The sequence below is a fragment of the Xiphias gladius genome, chromosome 8, assembly GCF_016859285.1.
Source record: "Xiphias gladius isolate SHS-SW01 ecotype Sanya breed wild chromosome 8, ASM1685928v1, whole genome shotgun sequence".
In the NCBI taxonomy this organism is placed as follows: domain Eukaryota; kingdom Metazoa; phylum Chordata; class Actinopteri; order Istiophoriformes; family Xiphiidae; genus Xiphias; species Xiphias gladius.
The window spans coordinates 9,381,361-9,402,730 of NC_053407.1; the positions used below are offsets into that span (position 1 = coordinate 9,381,361).

Genomic DNA, 21,370 nt, shown 5'->3' on the forward strand with positions numbered 1-21,370 from the left:
TAAGATTGAAAGTAAACTTAAATTCCAGGAAAAAATACTGTATATTTATTCAAGTTACACAATAAATTGGCTTTACTCAAAAGCAAATGAATGTTAAAAAAAAATAAAAAAAATTATAAGATAGGAAAAGGAAAAATGCTTAAGCAAGAGTAAACAAACGCATTATGATTCAGAGAACATCAAATAATGAAAAAATTCAAGTGTCACAAACAAACATTCAATTTCCTGTTTCCAAAATCTGAAAAATGATTGGTTTTACTGCTAAGTCAACGCAGCTCCTTTCACAGTGGACTGGTCATGAGGAGCAGATGCCAGTTTCAGATTTAACTGTCTTCTACCACACATTTCTCTGTAATTTCCTCTCAGCTTGCAGCTCAAAAGTCACCTGGTCCTTGCAGAGATGAAGTACTGCAGGGCAGTGTTGAAGAGGTTTCTCAGAAACTGGGGGGCCTGCTCACACACTCCCTTCACCAGGGTGAGAGTGAGGGCCATCATGAGTCGCTCCTTGTGTAGATGCTCCAGACCAACGCCCTGCTCCATAACCCATTCCACCTCCTTTGTTAGGTGTTTTTTCCACTGCTGGAATACAAGTAACAATGCAGAACTTAAAATTATTCTCTCAGTGTATTGTTTTATAGGGGATTAGGACTACCTTGCCTCAAAGAAAGACCACCCCACCCCACTTTTACAAAATCAAAATAACCTTGAATTACACACTAACTTCTAAATAAAATGAGCAGAGGCATCATTTAACACAGCAAAAGCCATATATTGAATGAGTGTGTGGCTATTGTTTAGGCAATCATCATCTAACTATTTAATAACATTAACAGTTTTAATCATTTCATTAAGCCAAAATGTAAAACATTTTTGGGTTATAGTTCAAGACATCAGTTTAAGCTCTAAATTGTGATGGGGCATTACTCATAATATTTTGACAGTAAACTTTAAAAAAAATAATCTTCAGAAAATGAAAAAATGACACTTCATTAGTTTCAGAAAAATTAGGTGATGACATTGCTAATACTTGCGAAAACAACTATTCACTGACCACTTAATTCTGATGAAAAAACAAACAAACAAACAAAAAAAAACAGTAAGAGACATTTGCCCTACTTAATACAGGTCATGAAAATCATATCAACAATTCATAAATTCCTACGCTAATAGAAGACTCACTTGAGAATGGCAGGAGGATATGTTCTTTCTCAGGTTTCTGGTAGCCTGAGCCACAACATTGTGTTCAATCTGGGCGGCGATTTCTTTCAGCTCTTCTGCAACCTGCTGAAGGGCTGCTGCGACCTCACGGTTCCCTGCGGGAAAAACAAAATTGCCCAAACACCCATACACTTTAGACTGCATAATGTTTAACGTCTCCGGAGTCAACAGGAAGGACACGTACACTGGTCTGCAGCAGTTACAAGATGTGGAAATTATATATATATATATATATATATATATATATATATATATATATATATATATTATATGTTGACAACAGTTACGTTTTGCTTTCACTTTAAGTCACAAGTGATACAGTGGTATAACGTCTACATTATACGGATAAACAGGTGTGTTTAAGTACAGATTTGAGTCTGCCTTGTTACCCCAGACCTGGTCTGAAAAAGTCATCTCATAATAGCACCACAAACTCTGACACGTAATGTCACCAGCATGGTGAGGGTCATCCGGCACAGTTGAGTTTAGTTTCAGTTACTCACTGGGCCACTGCAGTTCCACCGAAGGCTGGATATCATTTAGAGAGACTGAGGTGTAGTTGGGCAGGTGACCATCAGTTTCGAGGTCACCGTCGTCCAGAGCGTTTATACTGGTGCCATTGCAGTTGATGTCCCGGGTGAGATTTAAATCCTTGCCCAGAGATAGAAGCTCCCTGCTGTACTGCGAGTTGCTACAGTCCGCTTGAAGGAAGGTCAAAATGACCAGGGCGGCGTCTTGCTCATCGGACACATTCCACAGGTCGTCCATCGATAAACACTCTCGGCCTTTTGAAATGTGGACAACGATGAAGTTCACAAGTCACGTTCGCTTGACATCGACGTCTACAACTTCGGACACTCGCTAGAGTAAACATTGCTAACCCACTCATAAAGTTGAATCGAAGAGAAAAGTGACCGAAGTAGCGCATTCATTTCAACAAAGAATGCTTAAACATTCATATCACTGACCATTCACAACCATGATCCATGTGTATCGAAACAACTGAATTGTTATTTCTATTTTTGACAGTTGCCCCTTTAGTGGGTTAAGCTAGCTAGAAAGCTAAGCTAAATTTAGTTATCTACATGAGCTCGCTAGGTTAGCTTTCGGGCATAAAAGCTGTCGTTAACATTAAAAATAGCTCATTTTACTCACATTCGTTTCTTATTCGGGGTACGTCAGCTCTTCACTTCATACAAATAACTGAACTTGGTTAGTGATGCGCCATAGATCAACAACCACTGTGCGGATAGGTAGCTAGTTCACACAGCAGCAGCTCTTCCAACTTGTGCCTCCGTGTCTCACTGGGGGGGGGGGAAATAAGTGCATCACGATGCATTCAATAAACCACGGAAATCCGATAGAATATTCGTGGTGGTGAGCACACGCATTGACAAAATATAAACCCGAAGACATTAGATAACCACACTGGAGACGTTGACAAATCGCCAGCTGGAAGAGACATGTACAATGAAAATTATCTTCCTGTGATCGCAAAAGCATACGAAAGAGCCTACAGTATGTCAAGCGCAACTTTGCTTTACCTCATTACGGCTTAGACATCTTTTACTTTACTAACCAAGCTGACAGTAGTAACTTATGTTATATATGGTTGTGTCTTTGGGTAAAGCTAGATGTGAACTGTTGTAAAAACCCAGAATGACTGACACGACAATGGACTACAAAAGCAGCACAGTATTTATTAGCCGTAATCACGTGATCTACAAGGAAATCACCCAAACATTTAATGGCCTCCGCTCTGTTGGTTGTGTCTTCACACGTCTGTTTGTCTGCAGGATTGCGCAAAAACTATTGGACTAATTCGCACCTAACTTTCTGGATGGGTGGGGCATGGGCCAGGGAGAAGAAATTTAATTTGGGGGTAGATCCGCATCATTTACTATGAATGACATTTTTTTCCCCCTCTCCTCTCCTCCGACGTCTGGTGTGTGTTTTTTGACATTGGCCTCGGCGGAGGTCTGCGCTCTTCTGAGTGCCAGTCTGTTTTACAGACAGTGGGATGGCTCATTCTTCCTAAATCCTTTCCTAGTCGCAGTTTCAAATTCACATTCTCAAACACAAACACAAACACAAACACAAACACACACACACACACACACACACACACACACACACATCGCTGCAGCTGCAGATAACGAGGTCAACACTCCCCTGGAAATACCCTGCTTTGGCGTTTTGGAACAGCATGTTGATAACTTTTTTTGGATAACAGTACACCACACTTGCAGAGCTAATTCAAATGAGGAAAAAAAAAAATAACTCCATCTCAAAATGCTTAAAATGTTTATTTACAGTTTAAAAAATATATATAAAACAAGTACTGGTCACGTACACTGGTCTGCAGCAGTTACAAGATGTGGAAATTATCTCTTACGACAAGAGTTTGAGTCAGTCAGATTAATCCTTTCAAACTGATGCTGTCCAACGCTCTCCAGTCTTTCAGTTACATCAGTCCCTTCAGAAGGCCCAGATAAGATTGTCCATCTAGTCATTTCCAGTACCAGTCCTGCATAGAGAAGCTTGTGAGGCATGTCCTCTCATATGGACATGCTGGATTTTTACCACAATCTTGTTCTCAGAAGGAGTCGCATTATGCAGTGCCACGGACAGGCATACGGGTCCTCACATTGTCCCATCAGTCTCCATATCCGGGGTAACCAAAGCTCATGGATCGTGCCGTCTTCCTACCAACAAACCTCCTCCCTGTGGGTAGAGACCCCATCTTGGCAGGAGGTTTCAGTCCAGGAGAGAGGTCATGCTTGGGTGACAATGCTGCCTGGCGAGCCTGCTGGAGCTCTCTGCGGAGAGGGAAATGGAAATGAGTGACTTCAACGGGTGAATATTTAAATACCCTGACGAATTTATTAACTCAAGAATATGAAGTTAAATTAGATTGAAAGGGTAGGTTTTTTTGTCATAGGTTTGCAGAACAGCCATCAGGTTGTTTTCAATTAAATATGGAATTGTACCACCTGCTGGCCATACTTATGTAATTCAGGGTCCTAACAGAGCTTCAGAAATAGGAGGATGTTCCCTTATACGTGGCCCTTTTGGATTAAATAAAAAGATCATCTGCGGGAATCCATACTTATCAAACTAAACCTGCATCATAGATATCCAGAAAGATTTTTCAGAACTATAAAGCATTTCATAATTACTGCAACACACTATGTAGGGGCAGAGTCTTACACAAAATTATTCATATGCAAAAGAGAAAAGGATTTGGCCTTGACTGGTTATCAAACCTTACATTTTTTGATATAACACTATAAAGCTTGCTCTGGGAGTCAAACCCTAAAGATGGAGAACTTTAAGTTTATGCGGCCTGGAACCCAAAATTAGGGATGCAGCTTTTATGATCATTTATTATCCCATCTTACTTTTCAAGCATGGCTGTCCTGAACTTCTCTACATTGAGCTCTCTGCGTAGCTGAGCAGCCAGCCTTCCAGTCCTCTCCTCCCTTAAGACCGTGTGCTTGCAAAGCTCCCTGGCAGATGGCCGCTTTGTCGGGTCTGGATCCAGCAACAACTGACAAAAGGAAAAAATTTCCACGAAGCGCCGCCAGTGAGGACTGAATTTAAGTGCCTCTGTTCATACATGAAAATTGACATTTATAAATATGGCAGCTCAAAATCAAATCTCTTTGATTATGTTAGAGTACCTGAAGGAGGCCTCTAAAGGGAGGGGAGAGCTCCTGTGACAGCTTGGGGAGGTTCCCCTCTCTAAGGCTGTGCCACTCATCTCCATTTTGAGGCAGAGGAGGAGTCCCAGCTGCCAGCAGCACCGTAAGGCCCAGAGCAAAGATGTCTGCCTTGGGGAGGTGGCTGTAATCCTGGGGAGCAGAGAGACTGCTTACATAGATGCTAGGAAAAAAAAAAAAAAAATGCAAAGACTGGATCTATGAATTTTGTAACCAGCTCAGACTTTTAAAAAAGATAACAACACACTTTTTTACCTCACGCAAGACCTCACCGGCCAGAAAGCGGCTATCCCCTTCCTCAACTCGAGGACTGTTGGTTGATGTCACATGACCCAGATCCCCTGCAGAAAAATAAAAGGGATCAGAACTAACAGCAAACAAACATTTAAGGTAGTAATTTATTTAACATCAAATGTAATACCAATTTTGTAAATGATTCCTGCTGAAGTGATTCCATCATCTTCCTCCTCACTCTCCCTCTCCCTGGGATGCTGGCATATGAATATATTACCTACAAATAGTTGAAATAAGGTAAATTTAAAGAAAAAAAAAAAAAAAAAAAAAAAGGCAAAGGGAACGTGAGGTTTAGACAAAATAAAAGTAATAGTGAAAGCTGCTCGATTAAACATACTTGGTTTGATGTCCAAATGTACTAAGCCTGAGCTGTGGATGTATTTTAGACCCATTGACACTTGTAAGAGCAGCTCTTTCAATTCTGCCCCTGAAAACAGCTCACACTGCCCCTGCTTCTTCACAATGGCATCACTGAGACTTCCACCTGAGACACACACCCACACACACACGATGACCATATCAAAACCACAATTCAATGTCTTACCTAAAAGATATTTAGAATTTATCATTTTAAGTATTTTTATAATGTGCCTTTGATGTTAATGTGAATTACCATCACAGTATTCATTCTGAATAATCATGTGATCGTCCTCTGCCCATGCCGAATAATAGCGAACAACATGTGGGTGGTGCCCAAGAACAGCATGTGCATACACTTCCTTTAGGGCCAGCTGCCTGAGGGGACATTAAAAAAAAAAAAATGGCCATGGATAAATTTGAGTAATTCAGGTAGAAAAGGTGGACTGATCTATGCCTGGTAGTGAGTGACGTGCTGTTGACTCACTCATTGGCAGAGCCTGCGAGGGGTCGGCGAGAGCGTTTTATGGCATACAAGCAACCATCCAGCCTCTTCACACACTTATAAACTGCCCCAAACTCGCCCACGCCAATGCACTCCAGCTCCAGGAACTCGCTCTCATAGCGAGACAGCATGAAGGCTTGGATAGCTCGCCTCTGCCAGATAAACAGACGGAGGGCCTTGTGATAAAACCAAAGACGTTTCTAAAGAAAGAACACACGTCACAGCGCTCGCTCTTGGGTTTGATTACAGCCAGGAGAACCGGGGTTTTTTGTTTTTGAAGCGTCACCAAATATGGTAGCATTTCCACAATGCAAGTGTTTTGTGAAGATTCTGACACCTCGCTGGAGATTCCTTAGAGAAATCCCGGAAGTAGGCCTGGCAGCACGTAATTTTTGGACAAAAACAATGAGGAGGCAGCTGAAGATGACAAAGCCTAATGATGAAATCATATCAGAAGCATCTGAGAGGGAGGGTTGCATTCACCAGAAAGCACAGATAAAAATAGTTCTACCTTTGGTGGGAGAAAGGTCTCATCATCCTCCTCAGATGACGTTAGACTGTGTTTCAGCCTGAAAGATGAAAAGGGCCTTCACACCTTTATACAGTATACTCTGAAAAAAAACTGCATTATTAAGGCATTTCAAAGTCAGTCCTACAGTATGTGTCACGCACTAAAAACAGAAAGATGGAGAACTCAATTTCAGTCTCCCATCAAAAGTCATTAAACCAATTTCACCCTCGGTGGATTGTGGCGCCACTAAAAGTGTTTATTGTTTAAAAAAAAAAAAAAAAAAAAGTCTCCTATTGTGACAACTGCACCAACTTCCCTGTGATATGAGATGTTCTAAATTACACATTGGGGCAATTTTCCAAACGCAATAAATCCTTATCTGATAAAAAATGTTGAAAAGCATGAGTGTTTAGAATTCATACCCTAACAGATCTACAAAAATCACAACAAGCAGTAGTTACCTGCGTCCATAGTCGTCGTCGTCGTCACTCCTACAGCTGTTCCTCCACTGCTGCTCACTATTTCTGCGTACTGTGTCAGGGGTGAAAGGATTCACATTGACAGAAGGTGCCTGGACGAGGTTTGCAGCAACTGAGGCGAAACGCAGGGTCCTCTGATGGCAACTTATCTTAGAGCTGGAGCGAGGGTGGGATGACTTTGAGAGCAGACTCTATAGAGGAAAAAACGAGAAATGCAATTCATCCCAATGAACTTAAACTGGTTTGGCATTTGAGACTCACTTGGATTAGAAATCATCTAAGCACTAAAGACAATCTTCTAGATTATTCCCCACCTTGGGCGTGCTGGGAGAGTCGCAGAGCCTCAGTTTCCTCCAGGAATCATAAGGTATTGGGCTGGTGCACTGTAAAGGGGAGGATAAGGTGTTGCTTCTGCTGCGGTGGTGTTGCACCCTGGGCGTTCTGCACGCAGAGCTGGGACTTCGGATCCTGGAGGCGCAGTCATCGGAGCTGTTGTCGCTGCTGCCCCCCTCCTCGCCACAGCTAGGGAAATCCAGCTGCTGGCTGATCCCGTCAAACAACATCGCCATGGTTGGGGCCTGAATTTTGGCAACGGTTTCCAGTAAAATGCTTAATCCTGCATTTGACCTCCCTCAGAGAACAACAATGCCATACTGTTTTAAATGTTGATTGTTGTTATGCATCAGAGTATTATGCCTGCATTTAATTCCCTTTAGGAAGATAATGGAGATAATAGGAAATTCACAACATATATTTTGCTGATTATACTCTTAATCTTTAAACGACAGGCCTACAACATAAGACCCACAATTTAATCAACGATCAACAGTCAGTATTACTCAGTGATTTATTCTTTAAGCCATTCTGCCCACCAAATCATGCAGGACAACTGGGAAAGCAGCACCAGCTCAGCTGAGATGTTATTTTCAGGCTTGTCTGAAAGTTGAAGCAGATGCTTCACACTGTGGTCGCGAGCGCATACATCAGGGTGTGATCTGACTTTGAGTAATAATGTGTGTGTGGTGTTTTTTTGTTTTTTGTTTTTTTCATGTATACTCACGAACAAGTCGCCTCCCGCACCACCACGCTTGAATTTCGCGCCATGCGTGTAAATAACTTCCTGTTTAAATAAACTATGCCGCACATCGAGCTTTCTGATTGGTTGTATTGTTCCCTGAACAACACACCTGACTTCAAAGTTGCTGTTAATTGCATAAACAATTAATGCATAAAAATGCAATAATACATCCACGAAGTGCTATATGTGCATACTGAGGGATTATCACGAGAGAGCTAATAAATTATATTAAGGTAAAATAAAATGAGAGACCTTGAAATAGGTTGTAAAAGTTACTTAACACAGATTATTGGGCAAAACATGTGCACTGTTGTTGAGCCGCAACATGAATGTTGTAATAATATGGATGGGTAAAATAAATAGCCCATAACCAAAATTAGGTCACTATATGAAATAGTAATATAAACACGTGGGCGGAAGTTAGCGACGTCATCAAAACAGTGAGACAGGAGGAGGAAAAGCAGCCCGTCGGTGGATGTGACACGCTTACAAATACATAGACAACAACCCAGCGAGCAGCAGGAAACCATGATCCAGCTCTAGCAGCGCGTGTAGCCTGCTCGATTCAACCGGACGTCGGACTTTCTCGGTTATCCCCCCCCGTGTCCTCGGAGACAGCAGCAGCAGCAGCAGCAGCGCCATGGTGGAGCAGTCGGATCGAGCCCCGCTGCTGGACTGGGAGGAGATCCCGCCACCCGATCCGAACCGGGCGGGCCCGCCGCCTCGGGAGGGAGACGCTCCGGCCGAGAAAAGTTCGCAGCCAGCCGGGCGGCGCACACAGACAGGCACTGCGGCGGGCACTGGGTGGAGCAGCGGCGACAGCAGCGCGGCCGCCGCCGCCGCCGCCGCTACCATCACCTGCAGCCAGTCTAGGAGTGTGACAGCTGTTGCTGCCAGCGAGGACGAAAGCCCTGGCCGTCCGCGAACGGATCTCCGCAGGCACGGGTGGAATTGCGCGGAGCCCCTCGGTACGGATCGTAATGTTCCCTTCCCCGGCCTCTCGGTGCGGGATCAGTGGGAGGAAAAAGACCAGATCGTGGCTGTGTTTGTGGTTACCTTCGATACGAGATCAGGTGAGCAACCAGACGGTGGCAAGAGCCTCTGATCTTTAATCTTTAATCTTTCGTATTTAAAATTCTAAGACGAGGACTAGATAACCACATTTCCTGAAACACTATTACCCAATGATATACTGTTATATTGTAATGTCATTCTTCTCTGTCCGAGGTGCTTCAGTGCGTTATACGAAGTCATGGGGCTGAAGGATATGCAGTAATAGGGTTGTCAGCTGGGGTTGTGAAACAATTCTAACCCCAAGACCCAATAGACTCTCAATCGGCAGTGGTGTAATAATCGTAATTTAGATGGGGCAACCCTAACAAAAGAAGTGAACTTCCCTGGTCTGGTGTTTCAGTTAAACATCCTGAAAAGCTCGTTAAAGAGCGAGAGTTGAGTAGCTGAAGCCCAAACTGTTGTACAGGGGGAATCTGTCCCGTCAGATTCACTTCAGGATCATATTTAAAGGTATCATTTGCACCGATATAGTTAAAAACAGACTAGATGTCAAATGAGAAGTCACTCACACACACAGCAGATGTCAGTGGTTCAGCTTCTTACAGTAGATGAGTCGGTGCTTTCTTACTGACCCGTGACCTCTTGCTACCAAAACAAAGATTTAGAGATTTAGAGGAAGTGGTCAGAATGAAAGTAGACCGTATGGGAAGTAACTTCATGGTGTGTGTGTGTGTGTGTGTGTGTGTGTGTGTGTGTGTGTGTGGTGTGTGTGTGTGTGTGTGTGTGTGTGTGTGTGTGTGTGTGTGTGTGTGTGTGTGTGTGTGACCGGCAGGGAATATGGTAGAGTGGTGCCTGCCTCACGACATCAACCTGGATGGAGTTGAATTCAAGTCGATGGCCAGCGGCTCCCACCGGATCACCAGTGACTTTATGTACGTACTCCCACCCGGTTAAGCACCCTGAGGCTCCAGTCTTTGGAGGAGTGGGTCTGTCCGATCCCTGTCAGAAGTCTGTGTCCCTCTGTGTTTACTCCGGCTCTTTCTTCTGCCTCTGGCTAGATATTTCCGTAAAGGCTGTTACTTCGGGCTGGCCTGTTTCGCCAACATGCCTGTGGAGAGTGAGCTGGAGCGAGGAGCGAGGATGAAGTCTGTGGGCATTCTGTCTCCCTCCTACACTCTGCTCTACCGCTACATGCACTTCCTGGAGAACCAAGTCAGGTGAGGTAGCTCTGTGTGAGCAAGTTACTCCTACTTTGCCTTTCAGTCTTTTGTCTTTCTCATTTTGTCACATTTCCTCTCACTATTTGTTTTCTTTTTACCTTATTTATTTCCCACCAAACTGTGTTTACAAGTTTCTCTTTAGATGTCTACCTCCTGTCCTTTCTCCTTTGTTTAAAATGTTCTCATCTATTAAACATGAACCCAGAGTCCTAGTTACAGCCATCGTCACAGTAGCCCATTTACATGCAGTTTTTGTATGAAGTCTAAGCACAGAGGTGGAAGAAACCTTGACAGCGTCTCCTCTCCTCAGTAACTCAGCACTTCCGCTTCAGTCCCCTCACGAAAGCTTATCTCCTCATTGACTATGTATAAATATATAACACAGCCACCATTTCAGGTTGCAGATACAGAGTGCTGAGGTTACGCCTGATGCAAGTGGATCTGAATGAATCAGAACGGAGTGTGAGTGTCCAGCCTGCAATTTATGTGTGGTTACTGTGGCTTTACAGTCCCTCTGCGTTAGCGCACAGATGCCTCAAATGGTGTGAGAAATATGTTGAGCATGAGTGGCGGAAGTCGTTAAGCCAAATTGATAAGAGGCGTTTATGCGGCGCGAGAGGCCGCAGATGATCCCACAGTGCAATATCAGAACAGGTGATGGATACTAACCAAGCAACAATCTGTGATCTTGCATTATGGATGGACTAAACGGCGTCTGATACCGAATGCACAATTCCTGTACATAGACTTTCGTTACATTTATAGTGTGCAGCAAATAGTGAATGAGAGCCCATGCAAGTCTCTACAACCCTGCAGGAGCTGGGAGCACGGTAGAGCCGTACTGACACATGATGAACATACAGAAGGCTCAAAACTGAACAAAAAACAGCATGTGATTTCAGTGTATATACCTTTAATCAAGCTTAGTAGCCTACGTAATGATACAAATTTGAGAATGCTTAGATGACTCATACTTGATGAATTCCTCTTCTTTGCTCTCCTCCTCCTCCTCCTCTTCCTCTTCTTCTTGTCTTATAGACACCAGTTGCAGTGTCCAGGCCAGTATTCTCCACTGGAGGCCTTCTATGAGGACAAGAAAGCCATCCTTCCACCTACAGGAAATGGCCTGGTCGCCACTTGTCCAACCTGGAGCGTTACCACCATCAACCGCTGCATGCACCCGGAAATGAAGGTCCGGAATACGTCCATATTGTTGGATGTTTTCTCAGACTTGAGTGCCATGCTACAGCAACAACAACAACAAAAACATCTATTTACATCTATTTTATTTATTTACATCTAGTTACTATTTGCTCCCTGCAGATCACCCACCCAGCCGGCTGCATGTCTCAGTTCATCCACTTTTTCGGGGAGCAGATAATGGTGCTGTGGAAGCTTGCCCTGCTTAGGAAACGTCTCCTTATCTTCTCCCCTCCACCTGTTGGTGTGGTCTGCTACAGGGGTGAGCAGCTTAAACACACAAGCACACACACACACACACACACACACACACACACACACACACACACACACACACACACACACACAGTCTGCCATGCAATCTGGTGGTTGTGACACAGATTCTGTCCTTCTTTTAACACAAATGGCTCAGGATGTGACCAATATGCTAAATGTTGCAGCCCAAGAGTGGCTTTGTTTTTTTGCATCTCCATGGAGATGTTTCATCCAATATGCACTTGTGTTCCCTTAGTGTATTGCTGTTGCTGCCTGGCCAATATGTCTCTGCCTGGAATCGGTGTCTCTGTGCCCGAGTTACGGCCTTTCTTCTACATCAACATAGCCGACATCACTGCCCTGGAAACCGAGATGTCATATGTGGCCTGTGAGTGAAGCTTCACTGTTAATAGTTAATTTACCACCATTTGTAATCAATGGAAATAATTCATTACATATGAGCATATTTTTAAATGTTTTGAAGGTACTACGGAGAAGATTTTTGAGGAGAAGAAAGACCTATATGACGTCTACATTGATAACCAGAATGTGAAAACGCACAGAAGCCATTTGCAGCCGCTGCTCAGGCTGAATGCAGCAGATAAGGAGAAGTACCGGAAACTGACTGAACAGAGGTACACTGAAAACTGTAAAATACCACTGAAATAGCATCGTGTTTACTGTAAAATAAACTGTAACAGATTCTAAATTGATTCCGGTTTCTAAATTTTATCTCGCATTAGTTGTTGTATTCACTGAAAACATTAAAATGAGTGGATTGAGGGTCCTACTTTTCAGATCTCATAATGATGGATGATGACTATTTTCGCAGGCAAATGTTGCAGTACTCTCAGGAGGTGGATGGAGACTGCACGTCAAATGAAGAGGATCTTTTCATTCTGTGAGTCCCTGACAGGTGTATTGATAGCTGTTGGTGTAGTTGAGTCGTAGCCACAGGCAGTAAGTGCTCTACGTTTTAATGCGATGCACATGAGGAGCACAGCATAATGCAGGTGTCTTTAATCCTGTCCTAGGTTCTTCATGGAGCTGAATAACCGCATATTCCAGACCCTGTCAGAGGTAGCAGGGAGCACTGATCCCACCCTAACCACTGAGCATGTGAGAGCCATGGGGCTGGATCCCCAGGGTGATCGCTCCTTCCTGGTCAACCTGCTGGAGGTATACGGTATCGACGTCACCCTGGTCATAGACAATCTCTGTTGCCCCTGAGACCCTCCCTCCCTCCCTCCCACCGCCACCACCACCCCACCCCTACCCCCTACCCCCCCCCCCGAAGCCTGGGAAACTCAGGATGTCACTGGATTATCTGTGCCTTCAAGGCCCGCACACACCAAGACACTGAAGGCACTGCCTCCACCCAGGGGCTTCATCTGTTGCCTGCTGTCCCCTCCTGGGTGTCTGTTTCCCCTCTGTGTGTGTCTCATCCGACCTGTGGAGACCAGAGCATATGATAAGGAAACTTAACGTTGGTGCACTGGCCCACGGTAGCTGATAAACACCTGCCTGGCTGACTGTGTCGCTTGGCGGCTGCACAATGTTATAGCCATTCGCATCTTACGTCACTCTGTACTGTTCTGTCAGAAACACTGTGTTCTTGTGTGTGCTTGTCTGACTTTGATTCTTGCTTAAGTGGAAAGGCTTTAAGTACTGGATGAAAACAAAAAAAAAAGTCTTGATCAGGTGTGGTCATTGTAGCAGGTGGATTGGTGGTTCTCCACTGGAGAAAAGTCAGTGATACATTCACAATCCTGCAGCTTTGGTGATCACTTATGGCTTTTCTGAAGAAACAATTCGTATGATTTGGAAAAGTTTTTAGTCCTAGAAATGATTTTTTTTTTTTTTTTTTTTTTTTTTGGGTTTTTTTTTGTGTGTGCTTCAAACACATTGGAAATTCTAGCTTCCATAATGTTTGACGAATTCAACAACTTCAGAACTTCTGCTGTAATACCATACTTGAAATATGTGTGTTGCTCTTGTAAAGCTACTTCTAGAATGAGAAAAATCAAAAGCTTTTTGACCACTTTATTTGCCTTTCAAAAAAGAAAGCAATATGAGCCTGTTTTGGTTGAAAGTATCAGCCTTTTAATGTATATTCAGCCTCACAATCATATGCTTACAACTTCTTTCACAACTGAAAGTTCAAGCTGAAATACGTTGAGTGTGATATCGTCTTTTTATAATGGTTAGGGTTGATTATTCTGAAGGGATAAGGGGTGTTACAAAAACTAAGATCACATTTATGCACCTTCAACACGAGGTGTGACTGATAGTGTGTCTCCGTTTGATCAGTTTTAGAGCAAGTGATTGGGGGGGGGGGGTGTTCTGGAAACTTTTTGTCATGTTCTCTGTCTAATTTGTCGTAATTGGCAGAGGAATTATCACTGAATGTGACTCTATAACACTAACTTATCATGAATGCTGCACCATGTCCACCACTGGACTGCTTCCTGATGCACACAGTGATCATGCTTAATTATAATGTTTTTTAAACTATGTGTATTACTTAAAAGTCTGAGCCAGCAAGTGGTTGTGGAGTGGAGGGGTTTTTTGTGTGTAGTTGCAATACTGTACACAGGCTTTGTTTTGTTTTGTTTTTTTCACACAAACAAGAAGCTGGTTCATCAGCGGAAGCTAATATATCTCTCGTGATCCTGTTGAATGAAGAGTCCTTGATGGAGCCGTATGTAATTTGCTTGTTGATCAGTTTCAAAGAGATCCTCTCCAGTTGTCTGTGTCCATGACAAAAGATCGCTCTGTGTTTTTGGAGATCTGGTAATGTCACGTTTAGGGCTGAGCAGGAGCTTTAACTCCTCCTCTACAGGCGGATTCACAGAAAGGCCCCCGTCTGTTCCAGCTGAGGGTTTTTCTCATTCTTTTCACCACAGTCCCATTCAGTGAATCCAGCTCTAGAGATGGGCCAACTGTGTCTTTTGAATACTGCTGGCAGACTGGTTTCACATTGCCAATCAGAGGGATAATTTGTTCCATGTTGGAACACGAGGCTGATGTTCGCCTCGTATAAATTTGGAATAGTGGTTCTCAACCTTCTCATGGGCCCCCTGATGCAAGCTCAAACACAAAGTAATTTTTTTTTTTTTTTTTTTTTTTTACATGTCTTTATCGCCCTCTCCCTGGACATTGTTATTGGTACTGTGTGTAAGTACACTAAGAGCCACTGGAAACCAGTCAAATTTCTTGTATGCACAAACATACTTAGCCAATAAAAGTGAATCTGATTCTGATAATTCACTGGTAAACATGGAGCCAACAAAGTCATTCTTTTTTTTGCGTTGCCACATTCCAAACATGCTCTTTCAGGGGTCGGATCTGCAGGTTGAGAACTGCTACTTTTATAGCCTGTATTGAACCTTGACTTGACATCCAAGCAAGTCAAGAGGTTTTCTGGGTTGGTTAAAAAAAAATAAAGAGTGCATTAAGTGTTGTATAGGAAAGAAAAGGGCAATTAAGCTTTGTTGTTTAAATGGGGCCTTAAGGAAATGTGACTTTCTCAAACTTAACTCAGCAAAGTGACCGACTCATTACTGTTTGTACATAAACGTTATTTGCTAAAAGATTAAGAACATTGTCCTTAGCACTTCTGAATGACCTTACTGTCTCCAGTGAAACCTGTTGACTCTATCTGCTTGTCAGCAGATGTATTTTTTTCCTTGCCTCTGACGGTGTTTGCTTTACAGGTGGATGTTAAATGTACAAGGGAAAGTACACAGCACTCACCATTGTATAAAAATGCCTTCTTTGTGGGGTCGTTCACAGATGTGTACCAGCATTAGCTAGATGAATCGTTTGTACAGTGTGTCACTCTACTGAATGTCAAAGACAGCAAAAGTATTGCACACGTGCAGCAGCACATCCAAATAGTGTAACCGTTTTCCTCTTGATTATAATGTAAATCAAGATTATTCACAGAATAACAATGGAGTCTTCACCTTTACTAATGTGAAACACTGTTAGAGATGTCAGTAACGAACACATGAACTCAATAGCATGAGCAACTTTTAATTTCACTGTACTGCCATTGTAAAACAATAAACCACTGATACTGGTTAAGTGCTATCTAATCCTCTGCTTGTAACCCTGCATTACCATTTTCGTTTTCCCTCATAATCCTAGTCTACCTACACCCCTCTCTTTCCTTTCAAACCAGGATCACTGCTTTCGTTGCTTTCCAGGACATACCTAAAGCACAAAACAACTTACAGGATGGTCTGGACAAGACAGAGCTCCTCATCTTCCCTCAGCCTTCCCCAGTGGTCAAAGTACTATTTTGATTCTTTAAGTAAAAGTAGCAATGCCAGAGCATAAAAACACTTTGTTAAAGGTAAGTCATGCATTCAAAATTGTAATTTAGTAAATCCATATTTTCAGCAAAATGTACTTAAAGTATCAAAATTGAAAGTTCTCAACAGAGAAATTGCCTCAGTGAGTTTTGTATTATTATGTATTTTACGATTTAATTTTTTTTTTTTTTTTATTGTTTAATCAGAGACTTTCATGTGTAATTAGCATTTTACTGTTGTAGTTAGTTAAGGGTTGAGCTAATTTTAACTACTTTTTACAGTGGTACTCTAAAGGGCAACTCCACTGATTTCACACACAAAGTTCAGTCTGGGGTTTGGAACAGGTGACCATTTAGGGAAGAAAGTGGGGTCTAATTAAGAATGCTGTGCAGATGCATTATGGGAAATGTAGGATTCGGCATTTTGGAGCTTGCCCTATCCTAGGGAATAAAAGTCAGGATATCTCAGGGTCTGCTGTCCCGATTTTGATTGTTCTGTTATTTTCTGTAAGCTCCCCAAGTGCAAAACTAAACAACCGCAGTATCCCTTTAATCAATAACAATTCACCATATTTTATTTTTAAACTGAAATTAAATTTATCTTTGCATGTGATGTCTTAATATTCAAAGTGGCTAAAAACTAAAACTGTACAATAACTGTAGTAGAATAAAAGGTGCAATATTTCCCTTAATTATCTTAAAATTGTACTTAAGTAAATGAACATTCCACCCGATTTTTCCACAATTAGCACAACGAAAATAGAACTGAGAGCATCCCTTACTGTTTTCCTGAACAACCAAACATGATAAGAGGCCTGCAATGCAGCCACCACCTTAATCCTGCAGATTTACTGTCTACACCATGTCAGACCAGACCCAGACTCAGCAAGCGGGGTGCCAAACTCCTGCTCCAAGCTCTTGCAACACTCAGAATGCTGCCACATCGCTGTAGTCTTTCATGCTCACCCAGATACTTCCCTCCTGTCCATACTCTTCCAAGTCCCAGCAGCTAGTCACATCTTGCAGCTTGTGCTTGGCCACTTCGATGGACTGTCCTGTCTCTGTGACAACTGGTCCATCACTCTGGTCCTTTCTCCTCTCCCTTCAGGGCACCTCAGTGGTGGAATGAGCTTCTCAACTCAGCCTAAACAACAGGCTCCTCTCATTTTCTAACACAGGCTTGACAGAAGCTTCAACTCTTACTTCACATCCCCCTCACCTCCAACACTGCAACAAAAGCATGTGCCCCTTATCTAAATGTTGAATGTGTACATACTAAAAGGTATTTAAGTGCATACACTGGTATAAAAAACTATTTGCGGTGAATTGGACAGACATTATTTTTATTGACCAAGTTCAGATATGATGGCAATAGAATTAAGTAACAAAGTCCTCTTGCAAGACAACCTGTACATGGGTTACTAGCTTAGAGGAACAAAGCCTTGGTCCTTTTACAGCCTGTAATGTGATCCTCTTCATAACTGTTACAAATAAATCCAACTGACTATTTTATGTTAACATGTAGTAAAACAGACCATTCAAACCATCAGCACTTCATGATCATTTACAACTGATGAAAAAGCAGAAATCTGTTTTCAAAATGACCTTAAGAGTTTCATTGCATCTGCTTCTTTTGCCTGGTTCTCCCATATTTCTCTTGAAATCAGTTTTTTTTGTCCTGCTGTTGTTGTCTTCTTCCTGGTTTTATGTTTTCTCGTCACTGCATCTGTGAGAGGAGCTGCTCCCTGCGCTCTGCACTGATAAAGAAGTGTAGTTTCCGTGGCAACAGCCTTACTTCCACAGGCATAGCCTCGTACTCCTCGTTGTCGATGTTGTAGAAGCCACCAGCACCCTTCGGAGAGCAGGACAAACAGTTAAATGCCAAAACAAAAATGACTGCAATGCGCTTTAGAAAGCAGATTGACCAATAAAATAAAACTTACAAAATTAATCAGATAAAATCACTTAAAGGGTTTCTGACCTCTGGCAGCTGCAGCCGGCAAGCACCGGCTTCCAGTTTTGTGGAGTTTTGAGTGAATACAGTTGCGTCCTCTTTTTTTTTATTTCTATAATGAACAACATTTAAATTTGCGTAAACATTAACTTTGAAACAACGTGTATTACCTCAATAGTTTACTCTGCTTCCGAAAAAAAACTACTGACCCGACAGTAATGAACTCGCCCACGGTGAAGTCGCTGGGCTCCGCACAGATCATCAGGGAGTCATTTATGCGCTGCAAGAGATTTTAGGAAAAAAAAATATTTTAAGAAAATCAAAGAGGAAAACAAGGCAGACGTGGTTTACTCAAATCATGTCAACATTCAAGGGCTCAGGGTTTTGTAAGAACAGGTACAAGGTGTTATAGATACAATTATTTTTGGACTGACCCTCTCCACAGGGTTTTTGTTGTGCGTTTGGATAAACAGCTCTAACGTCGACAGCTGCTGCTCCTCCCACTTCTCCGGCTCTTCCACTTTCGGAGGCTCTGAGCAAACATACATACACAACCCAAAATACATAACTGTAAGACTAACAGTATTGTTGGGACCTCTGGGGTTATTCTGCCACGATGTGATCCAAGTATCAACTGTCACACACACTCACTCACCTTCAACGGGCGGGTTCCAGTAGTTTTTCAGTCTGCGGATGATACGGTGGAGCAGATTTGGCCTGGGGGGCTTCTGCGGGGGCAGGTCAGGGGGCCGAAGGCTGGGGGCCATGTAGGACACTGATACATCCCGGACCAGGGGCCACTCCTGAGGGACATTTTACCACAATGTGTAATACACACACACACACACACACACACACACACTCTTACTCTTACTCTTATATAACATTTTCATTAATGACCCTTTCTCACAAATAAAGTGGAACAGGTGGCCTTATAAGCCAATTTTAGGGTCTGTCTGAAATAAACTATTTACAACAACTGTGTGCAGTTAAGAGAGTCTAGTGAATCTGACTTTCGTATGAACAAGCTTCACAGAAAAAAGTGAGAGAATTTTAAGATCAAGAATATGAAAATATTCTTGTATGAGGCCCAGTGTCTTTAAAGAAAAATTGAATATATTAATGTCAGATTGGGGAATTAATGAAGTAGCATTTAGATCATTGTGGGTCGCTTAAAGACTCTATCGAAATCTAGTCAACAGCTGTTTAAAGTAGAGTGACTCTATGCTGTGATGGCTTTCCAATATCAGACAGTTCATAGCTGGACATATATCCTTACCCTTAGAGTATTAAACCAATGTGCTGCATTTGTCTTCAGTGGCCCAAGGTACCAATATCTGTGGGGAAAGATCATGGTTAACTAGGCTTGAATTATGTGTGGGGGATTAAGTAATCATTGTTTACCCAATGTTGCAGTCTGAATGAAGTAATCTTACTTGCTGATTGTTGCAGCCACATCTCTGAAAGCGCCCCAACGCAGTCCCATCAGAGCAAAGACTGGCTGCTCTTTCTCCCCCTACAAAAAACACACACACACACACACACACACACACACACACACACACACAATTTCAAACTATTAAATTAAACTCAATTCAATTTGATTGTTAAATTATCTATTAATTTGACATGAAAGCAAATACTGACACAAGCAAGTGTCTGCATTTAAGACAAAACTTAAGTTCATAATTTTGAGGCTTTGCAGAGTGAACAGCAGCAGTTTCTTACTTTGATTTGTAGTACATCCAGAGGTACAATTTCTCCCTTCAGAATAGAAAGTGTTGCAGATGTAATGTCTCTGGGAAATTTAAAAGGTGTAAAAATGAATGTATGTTACTTATAAGGAAATCCATAGAGTAAATTTACTCAGTGAAACACATTCAATTAATTGAGATCTTTAAGTAGGATTTTGATGACATTACTTACTTGACCTTGTTGTCACTGAGGAGGTGAAGACTTGGACTCAGAGAATTGTGAGAGCCCAGTGGAATGAACCCAATCGGTGTGTTACTGAATGTGTCCTGTAATCAGAGAGACGATTCATTTCTCCTTGTCTCGTTTAGCTGCTAACCAAAATAGACTGACACAGTTACTATATTACGCCTACTTGATCTGGCCTTCGCAGTAACCCTGTGATGACTTCCTGCAAGGTGCCATCCCCTCCGGCCACGATCAGCATGTCTGTCTGTTCCATGAGCTCCATTAGCTTTTTCGCCTGGCCTTCATAGTCCGTCTGCAGAGGAGGAGGCAGTATATAATAATGGTGTCGCATAATTGAAACCCCCCTGGGACCACTAAAAATGGATTCCAAGGTGGGGGAAAAAGCAAATGATACCTTTACAACTGTAATCTCCACACCAGCCAGGTGTAAAATAGGAGCAGCATTCTTTTCAAATAGGTTGTTGGCTTTCCTGGGGAAGATTTAGACAGGAGTTGGAGAAGAATTCACAGAATATCGGAAATCCAAACAAAACTGTCATTGAGAGGTTTGGAGATTTGTGTCTTCTTACCCACTACAAGCTGCAGGGTTCAAGATCACTGTTGCTTTCCTCAGCCGCTCCTGTGGTGCTATCTGTTGACGCCCATATTCCTAGAAGAGATTATGATGAGCAGGACTATGGGCACTCGAAGCTTTGCTTATGTTGCTGACAAATTATGAGCAAAAATAAGTGATGTCTTACCCTGGCCGCTAAACAAGCCTCTGTCCGCAGAACACTGTCACTAATAGGTAAAAGACGCAAAATATAAAATACGCGAACAGCCTTGTGATCTGTCCAATCCGTGTAAACACAATAAATCAAGATACCCACCAGTGTTTACCATAGAGCCAGTAGCTCCCGTAAGACAGAACGCACACAGCAAATGTGGATTTCTTCCAGTGATTCCGTAGAGTCCGAAACACTTTCACAACCCGAGCCATTCTTCTCATTAAAATGTCCCCAAACCCTCAGTTTTAATGCGGTGCTATATTTACGGCGGCACCGACGTTCAAAAGTCACTAATGACAATTTTCCATCACAGCGGTCACAGAACCACAACTGTCAGGCTAGCATGGATATGTAGGTGTAACGTCAAAACAGTACGGACCAACACAGGGCGGAACCTTGGTGCCGCATTTGGTCCATAAACGTATTTCAGCAGAACACGAGTACTGCTTTATTGATATTTCATAGGAAATTATATTTGAAAGATAAAGATATTTTTAATTATAAAACAATATAAAATCCACGGGAAGCGCATTTAAA

General features: G+C 42.6%; 4 protein-coding genes across 8 annotated transcripts; 1 reads left to right on the forward strand and 3 right to left on the reverse strand.

Moving 5' to 3' along the window:
- Positions 1 to 22: 22 nt before the first annotated feature.
- On the reverse strand, positions 23 to 2,868 carry bida (BH3 interacting domain death agonist). Its single transcript, XM_040132647.1, has 5 exons — positions 2,763 to 2,868; positions 2,374 to 2,522; positions 1,722 to 2,003; positions 1,180 to 1,313; positions 23 to 579 (listed from the first exon to the last, which is right to left on the reverse strand). Exons 3-5 carry the CDS (start codon positions 1,984 to 1,986, stop codon positions 382 to 384), a joined length of 597 nt encoding a protein of 198 aa, XP_039988581.1. The 5' UTR covers positions 1,987 to 2,003; positions 2,374 to 2,522; positions 2,763 to 2,868; the 3' UTR covers positions 23 to 381.
- A 637-nt stretch (positions 2,869 to 3,505) lies between these two features.
- wee2 (WEE2 oocyte meiosis inhibiting kinase) lies at positions 3,506 to 8,265 on the reverse strand. Of its 5 annotated transcripts, none has more exons than XM_040133992.1 (12): positions 8,147 to 8,265; positions 7,401 to 7,664; positions 7,069 to 7,277; positions 6,608 to 6,683; positions 6,079 to 6,248; positions 5,848 to 5,969; positions 5,572 to 5,718; positions 5,362 to 5,451; positions 5,196 to 5,281; positions 4,902 to 5,072; positions 4,620 to 4,768; positions 3,506 to 4,037 (listed from the first exon to the last, which is right to left on the reverse strand). In XM_040133992.1, the coding sequence occupies exons 2-12, from the start codon at positions 7,653 to 7,655 to the stop codon at positions 3,875 to 3,877; spliced, it is 1,638 nt and encodes a 545-aa protein (XP_039989926.1). In that variant the 5' UTR covers positions 7,656 to 7,664; positions 8,147 to 8,265; the 3' UTR covers positions 3,506 to 3,874. The 5 variants fall into 5 exon arrangements, 4 of the variants coding, with proteins under 4 accessions (XP_039989926.1, XP_039989927.1, XP_039989928.1 ...); XM_040133993.1 differs by having other exon boundaries at positions 7,401 to 7,717; positions 8,147 to 8,232; XM_040133994.1 differs by lacking the exon at positions 8,147 to 8,265 and having other exon boundaries at positions 7,401 to 7,719.
- Positions 8,266 to 8,288: 23 nt separating this feature from the next.
- On the forward strand, positions 8,289 to 13,083 carry dennd11 (DENN domain containing 11). The gene is made up of 9 exons (XM_040133995.1): positions 8,289 to 9,237; positions 10,011 to 10,110; positions 10,237 to 10,395; positions 11,437 to 11,590; positions 11,722 to 11,860; positions 12,110 to 12,241; positions 12,338 to 12,488; positions 12,686 to 12,754; positions 12,888 to 13,083. The coding sequence occupies exons 1-9, from the start codon at positions 8,805 to 8,807 to the stop codon at positions 13,081 to 13,083; spliced, it is 1,533 nt and encodes a 510-aa protein (XP_039989929.1). The 5' UTR covers positions 8,289 to 8,804.
- Positions 13,084 to 17,481: 4,398 nt separating this feature from the next.
- On the reverse strand, positions 17,482 to 21,239 carry agk (acylglycerol kinase). Its single transcript, XM_040133852.1, has 14 exons — positions 20,936 to 21,239; positions 20,807 to 20,846; positions 20,636 to 20,715; positions 20,461 to 20,536; positions 20,233 to 20,358; positions 20,052 to 20,146; positions 19,854 to 19,923; positions 19,562 to 19,641; positions 19,405 to 19,462; positions 18,781 to 18,928; positions 18,560 to 18,657; positions 18,335 to 18,405; positions 18,153 to 18,237; positions 17,482 to 18,023 (listed from the first exon to the last, which is right to left on the reverse strand). The coding sequence occupies exons 1-14, from the start codon at positions 21,052 to 21,054 to the stop codon at positions 17,889 to 17,891; spliced, it is 1,281 nt and encodes a 426-aa protein (XP_039989786.1). The 5' UTR covers positions 21,055 to 21,239; the 3' UTR covers positions 17,482 to 17,888.
- Between the last annotated feature and the right edge of the window lie 131 nt (positions 21,240 to 21,370).